Source organism: Triticum dicoccoides, chromosome 6B, assembly GCF_002162155.2.
Source record: "Triticum dicoccoides isolate Atlit2015 ecotype Zavitan chromosome 6B, WEW_v2.0, whole genome shotgun sequence".
In the NCBI taxonomy this organism is placed as follows: Eukaryota; Viridiplantae; Streptophyta; class Magnoliopsida; order Poales; family Poaceae; genus Triticum; species Triticum dicoccoides.
The window spans coordinates 578333934-578354226 of record NC_041391.1 but is presented as its reverse complement, the minus strand read 5'-3'; the positions used below and the strand labels follow the sequence as shown (position 1 = coordinate 578354226).

At 44.1% G+C, this 20293-nt stretch overlaps 2 protein-coding genes across 7 annotated transcripts; one reads left to right on the top strand and one right to left on the bottom strand.

Annotated features, from left to right (window-relative positions):
* Positions 1–5251: 5251 nt before the first annotated feature.
* Positions 5252–13678, bottom strand: LOC119323521 (ATP-dependent RNA helicase DEAH13-like). Of its 5 annotated transcripts, XM_037597198.1 has the most exons (14): positions 13343–13541; positions 13189–13274; positions 12955–13092; positions 12774–12848; positions 12648–12697; positions 12500–12560; positions 11995–12414; positions 11689–11901; positions 11337–11567; positions 10811–10924; positions 9567–10727; positions 7970–9467; positions 5879–6760; positions 5252–5543 (listed from the first exon to the last, which is right to left on the bottom strand). In XM_037597198.1, exons 2-12 carry the CDS (start codon positions 13258–13260, stop codon positions 8040–8042), a joined length of 3963 nt encoding a protein of 1320 aa, XP_037453095.1. In that variant the 5' UTR covers positions 13261–13274; positions 13343–13541; the 3' UTR covers positions 5252–5543; positions 5879–6760; positions 7970–8039. The 5 variants fall into 5 exon arrangements, with proteins under 5 accessions (XP_037453095.1, XP_037453093.1, XP_037453094.1 ...); XM_037597196.1 differs by lacking the exon at positions 5879–6760; XM_037597197.1 differs by lacking the exon at positions 5879–6760 and having other exon boundaries at positions 13189–13267.
* LOC119323522 (nicastrin-like) lies at positions 13650–19465 on the top strand. Of its 2 annotated transcripts, XM_037597202.1 has the most exons (16): positions 13650–13804; positions 14531–14644; positions 14775–14892; positions 15113–15186; positions 15275–15351; positions 15551–15628; positions 15709–15780; positions 15900–15973; positions 16118–16250; positions 16327–16398; positions 16660–16779; positions 17131–17202; positions 17728–17868; positions 17995–18079; positions 18162–18600; positions 18918–19465. In XM_037597202.1, the coding sequence occupies exons 1-16, from the start codon at positions 13726–13728 to the stop codon at positions 19180–19182; spliced, it is 2013 nt and encodes a 670-aa protein (XP_037453099.1). In that variant the 5' UTR covers positions 13650–13725; the 3' UTR covers positions 19183–19465. The 2 variants fall into 2 exon arrangements, with proteins under 2 accessions (XP_037453099.1, XP_037453100.1); XM_037597203.1 differs by lacking the exon at positions 13650–13804 and having other exon boundaries at positions 14755–14892.
* The last annotated feature ends 828 nt before the right edge of the window (positions 19466–20293 follow it).

Genomic DNA, 20293 nt, shown 5'->3' with positions numbered 1-20293 from the left:
CTACAGGAGCCAAATGCAACTGTTCACCACCCAAAATTTGAAGAAAGCATACTAGTCTCAACCCAAAATATGAAGAAAGCATACTAGTCTCGAATGACAAACATAGTTTGCACATAATCTCAATGACAAATTCATCACACACGATGTCTCGAATGACATAAATAGTTCATGACCACATAAGGTCTCGAATGACAAGTGCATGACCACACAAGGTCTCGAATGACAATTTCATACATTAAACAAAGTCTCAAAATTCCATCATCGATGCCGGTGCCTTTTCCATTTGTCTACTGGGTAGTACGGGGCCACTTTCCCTTCTTGTCACGTGCCTCGTCCTCCTCTCGTGCATCGTGAGCCCTTGCAAGTTTTCTTGCCCTCTCTTCTTGACGAGCCTCCTTCTCTTTGTGTGCCCTCTCTTGCTCACGCTTCTTGTGCTCGTTCTTCTCCCTTTCACGACGCTCATGCTCCAATCCCCGTGCAAAGGACTCCTCGAACAGGCGCTGCCTCCGTAAGTAATCTCGATGTTGGTCCTCTTGGACAACTTTTGGTACCTCGTGATCTATCCAAGTGAAGTACTTGCAAAGTGGAGGAGGCGACTACATAAAAATCATGTCTTTTGTTAGTAATATGAGTTCAAACTTGTTGAGGTTTTTTGTATGTACACCTAACATACCGGTGGTATGTCATATGCGTTAGTTGGCCTTCGACGATCATGTGCATAGTTGGGACACACGAAAAACCTTCTGCCTTCTGTCCATGACTTCTTGCGGTCAGTGGACACCTTCAGCTTGCAAACATCACCACACCAACACGGTGGTGTGGGCACATCCTTCTCCTTCTCCTTGTCCAAACCGGCCTCCATCCACGTCTTCGGCATGTCCTCTTGGTCCGCGCACGCCGGCCTCATCCTGGAACCGGATGAAGCCATGCCTACAAAAAGAACAATTGTTAGCACAAGACACAAAGAGAGTAAATGTGTAAATACAGTAAATCAATAAATGATAGGAATTGTAGGAACAAACAATATACCATTATTATTAGATCAACCATCTGGATTATGCAAATAACCGAAGGCCGATCCATTATCAACCATTCCTCTACGACCACCACCACCTCTAACACTTGTGCTTGCTCTACGACCACCACCACCTCTAACACTTTTGCTTGCTCGACCACCACCTCTAGCACTTGTGCTTGCTCGACCACCACCTCTAGCACTTGTACTCCATCTACGAACACTAGCACCTCTGACACTTGTGCTCCCTCTACGAACACTAGCACCTCTAGCACTTGTGCTCCCTCTACGACCACCACCACCACCTCTGTCACTTGTGCTTCCTCGACCACCACCACCGTCACCTCTTTCAACTCGTTCACCATCGGTGCCACCTCCACGACTTGTTTTCCTTTTCTTGCATGTCCGCTCATTGTGTCCACCTCCACTGCACACCCCATAGTTGATAGTGTCAGGAGCCTCCATGAAATGAGCGCTACCAAATTGTTTCATGCTAGTGTATCCAGCCAGGTCATCCATATCACCCCTGAACCTCTTAGTTCTCCTTCTACCCTTGGTCTCCACCTTCAGAAGAGGGTCTGGCTTAATATGAGGGCCATGGTACTCAGGCCACTGCGATTGGTCCAAGAAAGGGTGAAATCTTGGCGCCCATGTCAACCTAGTAGCTTCCACATGGAACTCTTGCATCCGCACGGTTTCTCCATCACAAACATGTATGTTTCTCGCCTTCGCCGCCGTTATCAAATGCGAGCATGGCCAATGATACTTACTAGGCCTCTCGCACTGGCACCACCGAGTCTTCAAACGCACCTCAAATGCAGCACCGCCATATTGAAAACCGTCTCGTGTTGTGCCACCTGGCTCATCAATTTGATAGATCATTTCAATTCTGTCGAATATGATAACTTGTTGCCGTGAAGACTTGCTTGCTTGTAACTGCAACCATTCATCAACCTTTTCCGGATAATCCTTTTTTTCACCTATCCATTTTGCAGTCTCTTCAGAATGCCTCTAAAAGTACTCATTAAGCTTGAAGAAGGTGTACTCCACTATTGCAGTCACCGGCAATGCACGAGCACCCTTCAGTACATTGTTGAAACATTCTACTAGATTGCTCGTCATGTCGCCATATCGCCTACCACCATCGTCATGAGCGCGTGCCCACTTGTGTTTCTCGCTTAAATTCCTAGTTAAGAAATCTTTTCCCCCTTCGTTCACCGCTGCAAAGAGTTTGTTGTACCGAGCATCGAAACCTTTGGTGGTGAAGGCCACACATACATGGGTAAGGTCTTTGCTGAGCTCCTTGCTCTTACATGCCCGGTAAAAGTTGGCCACGAAATGCCTCATGCACCATCTGTGGTGAAGCTTTGAAAATCCTGGAATAACAATGTCCATTGCCTTGAGTATGCCATGGTGCCGGTCCGATATGATGCATACCTCCCTAGCCCCAATCACATTGTGCCTAACATGACCCATGAACCACTCTCAGTTGTCTTGGTGCTCGGAAGGCACCAAAGCAAATGCAACTGGCAACACGTTGTCGTTTGATGAGCGTGCCATTGCTACCATTAGTGTGCCCTTGTATCTACCGGTCAAGAACGTGCCATCTATAGACAAGACCGGACGACAATGCTGAAACGCCTCCACACATTGTCCATAACTCCAGAAGGCACGGTGGAACACTCCCTCGTGATCCTCGACCACATGAAACATGCCCGGGTTCTTATGTGCAATCGCGCCCAACAACCTCGGGAGCTGGTTGTATGCTTCTTCATGACCACCATACAACATCCTAATAGCATTTTCCTTTGCCTTCCATGCTTTCCCATACTTGACTTCATAACCAAATTGTTTTTTCACCGTCCGCATGAGAAACCTCACTTTCACAGTGGGATCAAAGCCTATGTCTTTCATCCATTTGTATCTGAGATACTCAGATGTGAGTTGACGGTGTGTCGTTCGAAGTCATTTAGATGGCGGTTTGCACCTATGAGTGGCAACACAACTTCTTAACACCCATTCTTCGGTTTCTTTAAGCTTTCTTGCACGAACCTTCCATGGGCATCCTTCTTGCTCACACTTCATGGTGTAACGCAACTTCATGTCGGAGTGCTCAACATAAAATGGCCTATGGTTCCGAATGGCATACTCAGCCAACCAAAACTTCAGCATAGGCAAGCTCAGAAACTTCACTCCTTTCTTCAAATAAGCATTCTCGTCCTCATTCTCCACCCTTGGTTCTCCTGGATCCGGGCATGGTGTTGGCTCAATCGCCGTCATTCTCATTCCACCGTCAACAACAGCTTTATGGGCAAGGCTGAGATCTTTAAACAAGTGAGTTCTTTTTTCTAAGCCCGTCAGCTCAAAGTGGATTTGGTTTTCCTCCTTTGTGAATCCATCCTCGTCCAACTGTTCAACTGGACCCTCGTCATCCGAGTCATACGCATATTGACGCCTAAAAGGCAACTCACGATCCATGTCCTTTTGCGCTATGTACGCATCCAAGTCACCAACATCATTACCATGAAACCCTTCCTCTTGCTCTTCGTCGTCATCATAAGCATCTTCATCCTCTTGAATTACTTTGTCACTAGCAACCACCTCAGCTTCATTTGCTTGGCTAGTTGGTGGTTGGCTAGAAGCATTGGGGGCATACAACTCAACCTTATTTGCTTCAATAGATGGTACACGGGGACGTGGTTGGCGATAAGCATTGGGGGCATCAAACGCAACCCTATGCTCAACAAGTGGCACCATTGTCCTCTCGCTCATGTCATCCATTGGGGAAGAGACATGCCGGTTCAAATCAAGTGTAAAACGAGGAGATTCAACCTTGGTGGCAAACAATTCAAGTGACTTGTCTTCCGATTGGGAAACTTTTTCCTTGTATACATCCCAATGCAAATCCGAGGTGATAGGCATACTTTTCAAGCGAGATTTGGCTCCAACTCCAACATCATACCTTCCTATTAACTTAACATCAACATTGGTGTCCATCCACTTTAAGACTTGTCTCACTTTTGCAACAACATCCTCATAGCTAGGGCTTGTATCAAAAACCAATGGTTCCTCACCCGTGTCGGCATTGTTACTCAAGAATGCCTCCTTGTCCATGTAATGAACATTAACAAGTCTCTCCATCTAAAAACAACATGAATGCATTTAAGACTTCAATGAGAATTGGTGTTTATCCAAATACATCTTATTATATCCTAATCATATCAACACTAAATTATTGGTGATGTCCACAAAAATTTCACTAATTAACACACACTAAGCAAAGTTAACCCTAATCACTAACTAACCCTAACCCCCAATCTTTCTACTCAACAAGCATATATTCCTACTACACACCATGCATATCACTATATTATCAAAGTTAACCAAGCCATTCACACTAACATAAGGGAGAAAACATGAACTAGGCTTCCACCAACATGTATAAAATGCAACCAAAATAACAAGATTTAACAAAAAATAATTGGATGATTTGAGGGAGATTACCAAGAGCAACAAAGTGATGGAAAGATCCACCTAAGGGATGCACCTTTTGAAGAGGATTTGAGGGGGGCTTGAGGGGTAGGAGAGAGTATGAGAGCTCCAAGTGTTCTTCACGCTCGGGTTGTGGATTGGGGAAAGTGTGTGGGGTGGGTCCCATACACTCTCCCGTGGGTTATCTAGTTACCAGGGCCAGACGCCAGGGTCCCTGGCGTCTGGTCCCTTTGCCACGTCAGCAGGTCAACGGACAGGCGGGCAGTGCAGGCCAGGGGCCAGACGCCAGGGGTCCTGGCGTCTGCTTCGCAACACAGACGTCAGGGATGTTGGCGTCACCCAAAGAGGTCAAAATCGAAATTTGTTTTGAAACGAGATCAAATCGGGATTTTGTTAGCCTTTTAGGTCATAACAATAATTTTGTCCCCGGACCGGAGCACCAGCACCAGCACTACAAGCCAACGGCACGCCGGGATGCCACGGTGGATCATGGCTGCCCATGGGGACGCGGTACTAGGACTCGCTCGACCACAAATCTATATATGTCGACCACACGCACTAGATAACGTGATAGTTTCTGCTAACTTCAGAACCTGCAACAACTCATACTACCTACCAGCATCCATGCCCACAAAATGGAGTGGCCACTGGCCAGCGCATACCAAGAGTAGATGATACCTTAAAAGGCTACTAGGATCAAGTGCATCATCACAGGAAATGGTCGTTAACAGAGGGATCAGATGCTTCACGGAAGCTCCAACCATTCACTACCTATAAATTACGTACTAGACATGAAAATTTTCTTTCTGCTTATATATGATGAATATATGTTAAATAAAAAACAAAACATCCTAAAGCAATCCCCTGCCCTTAGTCAGTCACTGCTTCTGTTTGTGTTTGCGATTCAGTTGAGCACAGACAAGTATAGGTGTATGCAGACAAGTTCTCTGCAACTCTAAGGAAGGGCAAGACTTTGAGAAAATCTTCTTCTGTCCACTTCTAGTCCTGATGTTTCCGGTTGTAGAGCATCATCCATCTACAAATACACGAAAAATAATTATAGTTTACATCACAAGGCAAGAAATAGAAATACTAATTACGTTCCCTGACGGGCTGAAAGGTTGTAAAGCTTTGAATTATGGTTCAGTCATGCACCTACATTTCTGTAGCGCTTGCTGGGTAGTAACTACTCCCTTTGAACTAAAACCACGACGAGTAATTTGGAACGGAGGGAGTACCACATAATGGTTATACGAATAATGAATAAGACCATCATGGTTTCTGTGTATATTTCAACTCAGTTTATCACAACAGTTAGTTTCCCTACTGCTGCAACAGAAAATAGTAGCTCAACTTCCTTAAATTTTTCACCTTTTGCAGCAGCTAATTTTGGGTCTCATATTATGCATCAAGTGAGGCTGCGATTTATCTATTTGGAGAATGCGTCACAACTTCCAAGGTTCCCATAACACTTCTATTTATATATTACAAAATGCTAGTGTCGAATAACACTTCATTTCTGCATTGAACAATTAAGAATGCAATTCAACTTCTTTTGCTAGCTCGTAAATGCCAAAAGTAACGACTTGATGCTGCAGCACAAAGTAAACCATACGGCAAAATATATTCACAGCTTGACAATAAAGGATCACTTGTATCAACAGCAAAGTGAAGGTGCAGTTCAATGTCGTCGCGAGTTCCAACTTCTCATTGTTTTGTTAGATTGAAACTTCAGTTAAAGTCAATTTTCACAGCTCATACATCCCAATAAGACTTGCTTAATGCACACAACTTACAAACTGGTTGTACTGATGTATTGATATTACATCATAAGTTTGATGGCTCAACGGCTGCTTACCACCTGAAGGTCTATCCTGAACCAAGCCCAAGTGGGTTAAAACAATCAGCCATTTGTTTCCTCTCATGGACATTTTCTGCTAATTATGCTTATGCCCCACCATTCCCTTAATGCACAAAACTCTGCTGACAGCAGCACTACAAGTGCAGGCCACAGTGTTTTGCACGTGAACTGAAGGTGTTGGTTTCCACTGCTGTAACAGCTTACAAGCACCTCTTATTGGTCAGGCACTTTGCAATTGGCACGTAAGGCACAAAGAAATTATGATACTTGTGGTGATTTGAGTAAATAGATATGGCCGTTTTTAAGAATGGGTCATCATTATGTGGGGATATATAGACCAAACAACGGAGTGGTTTCATATCCCTTGAGATTTTATTCTTACTCCTGAATAACTACAAAAAGAATAGAAACTATTAGACCTTTTTAAGGCAAACAACATGAATTTATGTTCGTACTTCGTCCTACCAAATCAGCAAAACAAAGTATATTTTCTAACTAAACTCTTGTTTACCGGCATCTATTTACAAAATTGCAATGCAAAAATCCCTGAGAGTTTATAGAAGTCTGTAATAAACACAGGAATGCTAAACAAAAAAGAATTGTTAACCCCACAGAGAACACATACAAGTTTGGCCTAAAACACATTCTTTCAAGGTTGATTCTCAAGCTACTTTAATTAAAAAAACTGTACTTTGAGCATGGCTAAAATAGTTTTGGCGGAGAGATTACATATCAAGACAATAGAATTAATGAATTATTGAAAGCGCCTAAATACGACCCCAGTCCATGTTAACAACAGAAAACCTTGCAAGTTTCCTTATCAGTCGTAGGTGTATCATTGCCTCGCCATCAAGTAACAAGAAATGTCACTGACGGCATAGCACTGCAGAAAAGAAAGAGTGAGGAGGAGCCTGGGAGGGAAAGGAGGCCAGGAGCCCAGCACCGCCTTGCCGCCGATGAGCTGCTGCTAGATCTTGAAAGGGGGAGGAGGCAGGGAAACCCACCACTGGTTTGCCGTATGCGAGATGCTGAAGCCTCAGATGGGGAAGAAGCGAGTTGCACAACCCGGCGCTGGAGCTTGGCAAAGGATCTGGACCGCTGTCGCAGTGGTCATCGGCAAGCAAGAGGGAAGGGGGTTGTAACTCCATTAGGTTTGGGAAATTTGGGGGCTGTGCTGCCACTGCGGAGGAAGAAGAAGGATATTGGCTAGAAAATAACTAGAAGTGAGTGCCCTTTTTGCACAGAAGCGTGTACTTATGCGTACAACTACCTCCACAAAGATCTGTGCCATTCAATTCCAATCCGATGGCTCATATTAATTTTTTGTACTTTTTCACCAGAGGCCGTGTTTCTATCCTAGTCACTCCCGAAAGATGGCGGCGATGCAACGAATAAATCTACTTTACATTAAGAGACAAACATCTGCACAGCCAGAGAGAAAATGTGCAGGTTCAACAGCGTATATCCTACTTTGTTATAGTTTTCATCACGAGCTATATCAACCTTACTGTTCATTACATCGAATGCTTCACTGTTACTTTCACATCTATTTGAGTAAATGAAGTAGAGGGCAGTAATAGATGAGTGGCTTCGTAGGTTACCTCATGAAAGCTCTAACCACAAATCAGCTTCCATCAGTCAAGCAATTACAACACGATCTGTTCTAATTGATTACCCTTTAACTTTCTTGAACCTCTTCGGGAAAAGTTCGCGCCCCTCGAGGCAAACTTCTCGGTGCATTTGTTCCCATATTTCTCCAAGCTGGCTCTGATATTTATCCTGGATCCACGCCTGAATCTCGGGATAAAGAAAATCTGGGTCAGTATTCCATGCATCTCTTAATGCTGCCCGGCTATATATTGTCTTTTTACTCATCCTGCTAAGAAGATCTCCAACTCTTCTTTGGCTGGCAGGCCCCAGGACAACAGATGGTGACAGAGCCAGGAACTTTTGAACCACCCTTAGACATGGCAAGACATCCCCTTTAAGCAAAGCCCATGCAAATATCTGCACCCGACGGGTGGCATCTTTGATGGGTAAACTGTGCAGTGGAAGCTGCCAATTATGTCGACAAAAGATGGGACTGACATAACAGTAGACCTGGTCATTCTGAGGCTCATAGTAGGGCTTTGGATCCTCCAGCGGTGCTGAGAAGGTGCAGAGAGAACTAGCATATTTCAAAAGCCATCCTGGCTTTACACTGGTCACACCATACATGTATGATCTCTTTGTATTTAGTAGTTCGGAGTAAACTACATAGTCTGGTGGAATTTGGGCAACAGAAGATGATCGGTTTAGATATATTATATCATTGAGAGCGCAAGATTGATAACGTGCAGCTCGAACCTTTCGATCCTCTTTTGACAATCCAGAGAAAGTGTTGATCTTCTTTGCAACCCTATCAGCCCACCCAGCACATATTCCTTGCCCCAGAATTTCCTCTTCATTCAGCATTGGCTTTTTGTTGGTTTCACTCCCCCAGGCCTGTTCAACATCCTGAGAGCCTCCAAAATTCCAAGCAAATTCATCACAAAATTTGCTATAGTTAAATATTAATCGAAGAAGCTGCTTTCTCAATTTTGACATCTCTTCCATTGTTTTCAGGTGAAGCGAGTAGTCTCTGCAGAACTCAACTCGGTTTTTAGAACACTCAAATGACCGTAAAGCATGGGAAATGGTTAAAGCATCACTGCTAGGGATGGAAAAATCTTTCCGTGCTTCTCGAACCATGGCTTTGAGCTTCTTCTGACTCTTCCTTTCATGTCGATCCTTATGTTCTGGATCAGGGCCATCTTCATTTGTTTCTCTATCAGTGTTGCCCTGAACTTGAAAAGGATTGGTATAACTTAAAGCTGATGCAGCAGCAGTTGCATATCCCAATATGAGGTTAGATCTAGCACATCCTTCCTGACTCTTCAACATTTTAATTATTGTCAGAAGAAGACGAGAATGTCGTGGGCTCATTGGGTATTGCGCCATAGCCTTTCCCATTGATGTAAGTTTTTCTTGGTTGTCAACTGCTTCCAATATCTTCAAGCAATGCTGAGCTTCAACCAAACTTTCCTTGTTAGGAGGCGTAGGGAAAGGAAAGTTTTCAACCTGTGATTATTAATATTTTGCATGAAATTTAGCACAAAAGGCAACACATTCAGAAAAAGATGATTAATGAAAAAGATAAATGACTTTTAAGCACATTACCTTAACAATATTCATAGACTTGAGCATAAGCACAATGCCTTCAACTGGCATTTTCTTGATCTCCGGCTCAGTGAAATCAGGAAATAAATCATCTTTACTGTATGCTGCACCTGAGTAGAGACGGTAACAGTGCCCAGGCCCAGTTCTTCCAGCTCTCCCAGCACGTTGGGATGCTGATGCCTTGCTTATCCACTGTACTTCATAACTTGCCATCCCAGTAGCATGGTCATAGTTCTTAACCTTTTCTTTTCCAGTATCGACCACATATGTTATGCCAGGAATTGTTAAAGATGTTTCTGCAACATTAGTTGCCACAACAACTAATCTTTCCCCTTCAGGAATATCGTGGAATACTCTAAGCTGCTGCGAAGCTGGTAGCATTGCATAAAGTGGTAAAACACGGAGCCTAGCACGCGAAGCAGAAGGACCTGACTTTTCTGCAATTGTAGCATTGCTCGCTTCCTCAGCAGTTTCTGGTTGTCCTGATATAGCTTTAAAGGATGCCTTCAGTACAGATGAACTCTCAGCACCTTTTAAAAATGATAACACTGGTCCATCTTCTTCTGCGGTTTCATGTGCAACAGAATCCTCCTCATCACTGTCAGTATCCATCTCACTCTCTGTTTCAGCATCAGAAGAAGCAACATTTAGCTCATCATCCGTTTCATCTTCACCATATGAGGAAAATATGCCGTCTTGGTGCTCAGGTTCAGTTCTATCAATATCATATGCTTCAAAAATTTCCTTCTCTTCTACTTCTGGTCTTGAACCATACTCGTCTCCAACCATTTCAGACTTCTTACCAATTTGCCGCTTGGATGCTCTTTGCAATTTCTTACATAAATAATCCACTTCTCGTTGTCCAGTAACAAATACAAGGATTCCTCCTGGTGGTAGACTCTTGTGGATCGACAGAACTTTCTTATAAGCTTGCGCTAAATAATCATCATGTGTCCTCTTTGCGAAGTGAACTGTTACTGGAAATTGTCGTGTTGGCACCTCTACAGCTGGTGGAATCACATCAAACAATCTTCTGTTTGAAATAAAGTCTTTTAATTGCAAGGTAGCACTCATCAGGACCACTTTCAACTGACTAACCATATCTGCCGGATCAATCTTCATTCCAGAGCGTATTTGTTTCTGTTGGTCTGCATACACAAACTTTCATATGCACAGAAGTTAGCAATGGCTGTATGTTTTACCTTTCATCAAAATGAAGATGAGGTAAGCTCTTGAGTTTCTACCTTGCGTGCCTTTATAACTCTAGAAAGCATCCCAATAAGTATATCTGTGTTCAAACTCCTTTCATGTGCCTCGTCCAAGATGATCACCGAATAGTGCTTCAACAGAAAGTCACTCTGCAGAAGAACACTAAGCCATCTGATAAGGAGTTTCAATCTTTATTACAGACACAGCTTCAATTAAAGAGATGCATATGAATTTCAGAACAGCAAATGACTTGTTTTACAAAAAAAAAAAATTGTGCAAATTATAAAATTACGGAAGACAACTGATTGTGAACGATAGAGTTACAGAAGACAACTGAATGAGCGATCAGACTTAACCAAAGTTTAAACCTCACTAAAGTTATTCATAAATTTGAGTCATCTCATCTGCAGTTATGGCTTTTGATGCATTTCTGGTTGTGGAATAATAATTTAGCACCAGTTATCAGTTTATTACAACAAACACGAAACTTTAATGAAGACATGATATTGAATAATAAATAGACTGATAGAAGTAACAAGGAAAAACAAACAGATACACAACCTGGACCTCTCGTAGCAAAATGCCATCTGTCATGAACTTGATGGAGCATTTATTTCCCACCTGCTTGTCATGTCTAACTTGAAAACCAACCTCCTTTCCTAGCTTCAGTCCTAACTCATAAGATACCCTCTTGGATGTGGCAAGAACAGCAACACGCCGTGGCTGGGTGATACCAATCATCCCTTTTCTATCAGCTCGATTGCTTGTGCCAAAGCCGGCTTCATATAAGAACTGCAGAACAAATAGCATAGAGAGCAATGAAAAACTTGGTAGATGCTTAATACAAGCCTAAAGGATCAGAACTCCTAGCTTAAACAAATGTTTAAGAGGCGCCATGTGTGAGCACACTCACCTGAGGGACCTGAGTAGTTTTACCACAGCCCGTTTCTCCGCACAGAATTACCACTGAATTTTCATAGATAGCTTCCATTATTTCCTGCTCCATCATTATTATTGGGAGATCCCTCCTCGCCTTCTCAACCTCATGTGGTCTTGACACATGCACAACAATGGGAGAACTGAAGCACTCCTGTACAGCGGCTTCACCTTGTTGTGGCTCTTTATCCTAACAAAAACAGGAGAAGGATAATAATTCAGTTAAGTCAGAACATGGCACCAGCTTTCTGAGACGAATATATTTCAGATGCGGACCAGTCACCTGGATATCAATCTCTACACCAGAGCAACTTGGCACAGATGAACGAACTGTCGGATGTACCAAAATGTCATCATCATCATTAGTCTTTTCAGTTTTTTGTTTTGGAATGCTCTGATGTGCTGAATTGTCAACATCAGCATTAGTCTCTTCAGTTTTTTGATCCAGAATGCTCACACCAATACCCATGTTAGGCTTCACTGCATCACTCTCATGATTCTTTCGTTCACTACCAGGATGATAAAGTTTTGTGCTCTGAACTAACTTCACTGGGCAAGCTTCCGGCACATCTTCAGTGTTTTCAGGAACTGGAACTCCTTTCTGATCAGAGTTTTTCTTGAATAGCGAAAGTTCTTCAGGGACATCTAAACCAGCCTTGCACAACTGCATGGCACGCCTACGTTTTTCTTTCATAGTCGCAGCCTGCAGTGCAACAAAATACCATGAGGAAAATAATCCTGCAATGCGAAAGGAACTGATCCAGGTGGTGCAGATAGAGCCACCGTACTTGACCAATAGACCCCGAAGTGTGCAGCAGTGAGTATGCCTCATCAGCGATCCTGTGCTTCCTATTGCGCAGGGCCATTATCATACATAATCGTCAGAAAGAAATAGAAACCAGCACAGAAAGTAAACATGACAAGTTCAAGACATACTGCAAAGTCCCGATGCTTTGAGCTTGCAGCGCCTTCTTTTGTTTGTCCTCCTGCGAACAGTCAGACCGGCATTAACATATACTGATACAAACACCAAAGCTGGCTAGCAACAGAAGAAGTCCCAACCTCCAATTTCTGCAGCTTTTTGAGCTGAGTCTTGCTCATCTTAGCATCTTCCTTGTTCTTGTTCTTGTTGCCATCCTAGCAATCCAGAAAACAGAGGTTCACACAATCACATACTAGCATCTGATCAGAAGGGAAACCAAGGCACGTGGGGCAGATAAAATGCACCCATTGTTATTATTACCTTGCCTTTCCCTTGCGATTTGTTCTTCGTCTTGCAGGGCAAAATCAGCGCGTTGCTATCAACCTCCAATTTCTGCAGCTTTTTAAGCCGAGTCTTGCTCATCTTAGCATCTTCCTTGGTCTTGTTCTTGTTGCCATCCTAGCAATCCAGAAAACACAATCACATACTAGCATCTGGTCAGAAGGGAAACCAAGACACGGGGGGCAGATAAAATGCACCCATTATTATGATTACCTTGCCTTTCCCTTGGGCTTTGTTCTTCCTCTTGCAGGGCAAGATCAGCGCGTTGCTATCCTCCTTCTCCATGCTCGAACTGCGACCTGCGAGAAGCATCAGAGACCGCAGATACAGAGCGCCAAGTATGCGAGTAAGGCGGCCGGAAACTCACACCGCACACCGCAGCTGTCGCCGCCGAGGTCTGCCGCGTGGAGATTGGAGCTTGGCCGCGGCACGCCGGAGGGCGGACTCCGGGCAGGTAGGCCGAGAGGGGTGACGGAGGAGGGAGGGGGCGGCGCCAACGGAGGAGAGCAACAGGGGATGGCGGCGCCGGCGCGGGTGTGGCGCTCGGCTAGGGCGTAGGGCCGTGTTGGGCTTAAGTGTCGCGAAGCCGCAAGAATGAGACGGAAACGGCCATAAGGGCCCACTAGCCCACGAACCTTTCTCTCTAGCCTGGTGGTGGCCTCTTCCGCCTTCCGGTTCCGGTCAGAGACGAGACGACGACGGCCTCTGCCTCGTCCGCCCCCTGAGCCTCAGATCGCCGCCGCGTCCGCCATGGCGGCCGGCTCCGCGGCTCCCCTCCTCGCGGCCCTCGCCTGCGCCGTCCTCGTGTTCCTCGCCCCCGCCGTCTCCGGTGAGTTGGTCCTCCGTGCCCCTCGCCCCATCCAAAACCCTCCTTCTCAAAGCAAAAGCAAAAGTAATCCTCGCCTAGTTCGCCGTGCTTATTTTATGTAAGAATTGAGTCCAATCGAGGCGATCTCACGCTTCCTCAGAGCCTTCCGTTCGCTGCGGCTAAGCTTCTAGGGTGAATCCGCATGGGGATTAGGTCGTCCGTCTCAACCTGTAGGTGAACCAAGTAGTGGGCCTTGTTAGCTACTAGTTGTAAGCTTTGGTTTGGCAAGCTGCTGCTGTGCTTATTAACTGATAATGGATTGGTAGTTGCTTCGATATGTGTCCGCGGCTTGTGCTATCTCAGTTCTAGAACTTCTGCTATTGTGACTACACTAGAACCACACCCAGACTTCACATTTGCAAGAAAAATGCATCATGGTGCCTTACTAGTTACAACTACGAATGTTTGAGGTTGGCGTTGAATTGCTTATTCCAATTCTGATATTGAGTTGGTGGAGTGAGATTGTGTGCTGTTATGACAGGCGATTTGGTTACAAAACTAGCATGGTTGCTTTTACATGCTTGCATACTTTTTTGCTCGTGTCATGTGCTTGCATAGCTTGGAGATAGATTCGCAAAACAGTGTCACAAGTTCTGGCTTCTCTATAGCTAGTAACTCTGTTAAATTATTTTTCTCCTCACTTGATGTACTGTAGCAGAGGTTCATGTTGCCTTTATGTTTTTCTAGGAGATGCTGCTACACTGGAATCTGTTCCAGATCTTGTGAAGGCAATGTATGTAAACATTGAAAGCTTCCCTTGTGTCAGGCTGCTTAATCTTTCTGGTGAAATCGGCTGCTCTAGTGAGTATCTTTGTTTCCCCTAATGCTGTATGCTTATAGAATGGATGTGATGTTCTGTGACCATAGCAATCTTCAACAAGTCTGTGTTGTGAAGTGTAATTGGTTCTCAGTGTCTCTTCTATTTAATCAGATCCTGGGCACAGCCTGGTTATTGCACCGATTGTAAGATTCAAAAACAGCGATGACCAGTTGGCTCAACCGTCTGCGGTTCTTCTTCCCTTGGATCAGATGCCAGCTTTCTTTCTGAGGTATAAGATCAGATTTGTTAAATCCTGTGCTTAGATAATTGCAGATGTTTTTATAATGTTTGTGCATGCCAGTGAAAAATGAAGTTTTCGTGTCTCTTCCTTGATGGGACAACTGAGATACTGAAGTTACATAATATTTGTGATTTTCTTTCATAGCTGCATTGCCCTTGACACGTTGAGAGATGGTAACATTTGGTAGTTTTTGTATGTTCTTGTGCAGGGTATCCAATGATCCAGAACTTTACCATAAGGTTGCCGGTGTACTGGTTGAATCAAATGGTGACAAGTTACTAGGTCAGTGGAAGTATCTCCCTATTTTTCGTGTGCTCTTTGTATGTCTTGTTGTCTTATCACCAAGAAAATGTTCTGTTTCTGACTGTAGAGTTGTCACCGGATAGAAAATTTCCACAAGAGGATTTTGCACCATACTCAAATGTCAGCCATGATTGGAATCCTGCTGTAAGTTTTAGGTTTTATTGGAATACTACCACCCTTCAAGAATTTTTTTTTCTTTTTTTCGGAAAGGAGATTAACCCTTCAATTGTTAAACGTGCTGTTCAGTTCAAAAAAATAGTTAAATGTGTAGTACCCCTTTAATGCAAAAGCTTTTATTGTGCTTCCAGTATACCTCTGTTAACGGTACAGTTTTACCTTGTAGGGGTCAGGTATTATGTGGAACAGATATGATTTTCCCGTGTTTCTACTTTCAGAGGAGAGCACGCAGACTATGCGAAAGGTATTCCATCTGCTTTTATTTATTTCAAAATTAACCAAAAGTTACAAGCCTATATAATTGGGCATTGCTGTTGATAACAGATTGCGGACAAGAATGAGAAGTCTAACAATGGATATCAAGCAAATGTAGCGGAATTTGACCTTGTTATGCAGGTTCGGAGTTTTTTCTGGCCATTTCTCTTTACTTCTATCAGTCCATGTTTATTTATTGATAATAGAAGTATTGTCAATGATGCATGTATTGTATACTTCTAAAATTGCATGAACCACAGACAACTAAAGCTGAAACAAATGGTTCAGAGTCCTGCCTCAAAGAGCAGTCGTGCTTGCCCTTAGGAGGACAGAGGTCGGTACTTCCTTTCTTGCATAAGGCATCCTGCTCTTATGTTCACAATTTTATGCATATAGTAGAGTTCCAAGATGTCTACCTCACATGTTGTTTTATCTTCTCTTTTTACGTCAACTTATGATCCTCGTGTTTGAGGGGCAGTGTGTGGGCTTCGTTACCACCAATGAGCAATGCATCAGCAGAGCATCAGAAACCAATAATAATGGTCGTTGCATCCCAGGATTCTGCATCGTTCTTTAGGGACCGTAGTCTGGGTGCTGATTCTCCCATATCAGTAAGTAGTAGAGACACATGATTGTCTTGTTTGTATTTCTTATTTGCGTTACACAATAATATTAAATTTTACACAGGGATTGATTGCTTTGCTCACTGCTGTTGATGCTCTTTCTCACCTTCATGATCTAGGCAAACTCAAGAAACAGGTACTGTACGACCGAAAAATGCTTTATTAGTTGGTTCCATGTTATCACCGGTGTCCTGTACATCTCATCCGTCCATTTATATTCTTTGCTATATTGAGAGCATGCAGCTTTTGGTATCTTCCTCTACGTTCTTAGTTATGCATTGAATCAGTAGATTCAATGTGTTTGACATCTGATTAGGAACAAATTTGTGGTGAACTGGTGATTGGCTCCTAAGCCATCATGGTTCTTGTTCCTAACATCATCCCATATGTATTGCAGCTTGTATTTGCTGCTTTTGATGGTGAAGCATGGGGTTATCTTGGTAGCAGAAAATTCTTACAAGAACTGGATGAAGGTGATGATTCTGTGAATGGCATTAACAGCTCAATGATTGAGCAGGTGAGTACCTGATTTGAGGGCACTAGCAATTGCGTCATCAAACTATGATATATGTTTCCATATAGATGAGTTTTCCTAGGGACATCTTTTTCATAAACTATGATATATGCGCATCGTCTATATGTTTCCATATAGATGAGTTTTCCTAGAGACATCTTTTTCACTCTTCATGCATTTCTGCATATTTTTGTTTATGGGATATAATGAATTTACATTGATGCAATGGATTTACTATATGTTTTAAGTCTCTTGAGTGCTATACTGCATTACTGCTATATCTTTCTGTTATTTCACAATTGTATACCTATCATGCTTAATTTTTGTAACAAGCTGTTTGTGAACATAATTCAGGTACTGGAGATTGGTTCAGTTGGCAAGGGCATAAGCCAAGGAGATACATTATTTTATGCACATGCTTCAAGGGTAATGATTCTTTGAATCACGCATGACGCAAATTAATATATTGCTAGGTAGTATGGCGATATTTTAGCTCACCATATTGGCTGTAGAGATTATAACTATATTTTTCTTGCTAATTGTTCTTGACATATTATGCAAACTGGTTTTCTAGATTCATGGCGGTGTTGTAGTGGTAAAAACTCATCTTGTAGTTGTTAAAATGTTGGATAAACAAATGCCTCTTTTGAGATACATGAGATCCGTGGGGCGTCGTTGTGCATGACTTTTTTTGCCTGTGATCCTTGTACTGTATTGGTTGAACAATATTTGTCAAATTTGTACCGAATATGTTTCTAAACATTACTCTATGAAGATATTTAGCTGTGAAGAGATCTGTCAGAGTAATTGTTGTTTCTTGAGTACAACACACTGGGAGTCCAATTGATAGCTGTGCTTGTACCTGTAATTGGGGTTCTATTTTCGAATTTGGGGGCTAGAAACAATAAGAAAAAGTTCCATCTTGTTCATATGTATCTTCTGCTTGTACAGAATTCATCAATTTCAAAGAAGATTTTAGATGGTCTCCAAAGTGGCAGTGATTCACTTGGCTCTGATAACGTCAAAGTAAAACCAGCAGCTTCATCAAACCCTGGTGTACCACCATCTTCATTGATGTCATTCATGAGAAAGGTAATAGCCATTGGCTTCATTAAACCCTGGGAATTTAACTTTCCAAATCTGATCTCTTTTTTTCCTTGCTATTCTCTTTGAGGACTGTTGTGTCATAGTCTGTTTTCTGTTGACCCATCCATGCAGAATACATCAACTTCAGGAGTTGTGTTAGAGGACTTCGATTCCCAGTTTTCCAATAGATTTTATCACAGCCATTTGGACAGCCCTGGTAAGTTGACCGTTCATAGATGTGGCCATTTGTCTCACCAAAGGTAGTTATGAATCTGTAATGTTTTTCTTTTTTCCCACAGCAAACATCAATTCCTCATCAATAGCAGCAGCTGCTGCTTTGGTTGCCAGGTCATTGTACATTCTTGCTACTGCTGATATGACCGTCGATCTCATGACACTGAACACTATAAAAGTGAATGTTACACTGGTAGAAGAATTGATTGGATGTCTACTGACCTGTGATCCTGGTCTTTCTTGTGGCATCGCGAAGAGCTTCATTTCTCCAAGTAATGCCTGCCCAAGTCACTATGTCGGTGTTTTCCAGGACTCACCTTCTAGCACGCAGTTTCCTTCATATGCAGATGATACCTCCCGGTTCATATGGAACTTCTTGGCAGACAGAACTTCTACTTTGGCAAGCAATGTAAGCTCTTGTACTGGGAAGTGCAACAACGAAAGTGAAGTATGCGTAGGGGGAGAAGTGGAGGGTGGAGGCCGGTGCGTTGTATCGACAACAAGGTAAAATTTTCTGTTGTGGCACACATGCCCCTTCCGTTATGTAGAAATCAAATCAGCGCTGTGTGTTGATACATGAGCAGTTTAGTGATCATTAGGTGAAAACTTATAAACTGACGAAGTAAGGTGTCTATAATGCACCTAGTTTTGTGCGTCGTGCTCGGCTGCTACGAAAGAACAAGCTATGATACCGAATTACTCTCATTTTACTTGCTTGTGTTAGTTATCGACCGTGTAGCTAGCTTCAACCTTATGTCATTCTTATTTGGTCAACGTGTTGTTGCTTGTCTGAATTGCTGTACTTTTGGTCGCTTGTTTAGGTACGCCCCTGCCTATTCAACCAGGCTGAAGTTCGAGGACAACGCCTGGCACGTTCTACCGGCAAACTCTTCTGACCCCATGGGTGCCGCGGACCCCATATGGACCGAGAGCTACTGGAACACCATCAGCCTGAGGGTCTACGCGGTGCAGTCCACGACCTCCGACAGGCTCATCCTTCTCGCCGGGCTCGCCGTCACCGCGGCGTCGTACCTCGGGGTGGTCGTCGGCAGAGCATACATCTCGAAGATCACGAAGCGGGACTGAAAACATGACAGCGTGTATCATATAGAACTGACTTGGCAACTTTGTAGGGATGGACCGAGTATGGATGTAATTCTTGAGCGTAGCGATGCAGACTTCCACCAGAGCATATGCATATGTATTTGGCCTGGGTGGGTTGCCGTGCGGATGTTGTTGGTAGGTGCTGTAGATGCTTTGGTAATGTGCTTCGAGGAGGCTACTTGCATGTGCATAGTGGACGACAAGTGCATCATGTTGCGGTTTTTGTTGTGCCCGTCTTCCGTGCGACTAAGACTTTGCCCGATCATTGTCTTGTCTCGTGAGATCATGGATGAGATGGTTTGCTGAAATAAAATGCCTCGTGTGTGGAGTTCTTATTCTGCACCGACCCTCGGATTCGCCATGTGCGTGCAAGGTGCAACATGCTTCGTGGGTTGGTTAAGACTTGAGAATGATAATCATGCGGAGTCGAGCTGCTTGGCGAGCCAACTAGCCAGAAATTTGAACCTGGTTTTAAGCAGCGAGGTGAGCTGTTACCTGTCAGATCGGAAATTCCGCTGTGTCCGTTCGTTCGCAAGGCGGCCGTGCCAGCTCGGGACAACCAAGCTCTCGATCCGGTGTGACGCGTCCACAACAAACAAGTAGTATCCGTCACCAAGCAAGTTTCAATCCGACCATGAATCCCGGTCAGGAGCCAACTCCTCTATGCCCTACCCAATCAACTTGCATATTATTACTTTGTCAGATACTCGAGTACTAATCAAGCAGCAGCATAGATAGATGGCATCGCCGTCACCGTGGCCGGAAAAGCTCCTCGGCCCCGTCGTCGCGGGCCTCCGCGCGACCTGCCGTTCGTGGCCCAGCGTTCCCTCGCCGCCGCCGCCGTGGTCCGAACTCCCACTGGACCTCCTAGGCCTCATCGTCGCCAGCCTCCCAGACCCGGCCGACCGCGCCCGCTTCAGCTCCGTGTGCCGTTCCTGGCGCTCGGCCCCCTACCCCGACACGCGGCAGCTACCATGGGTCGACGCAGTGTGCCGTTCCTGGTACTCCGTTTCGTCTCCCGGAACACTGCTACCTTCGATCAGCGTCGACCGCTTACCGATATCGTCTCCCCCGACCTCCCAACGCCAGCCAC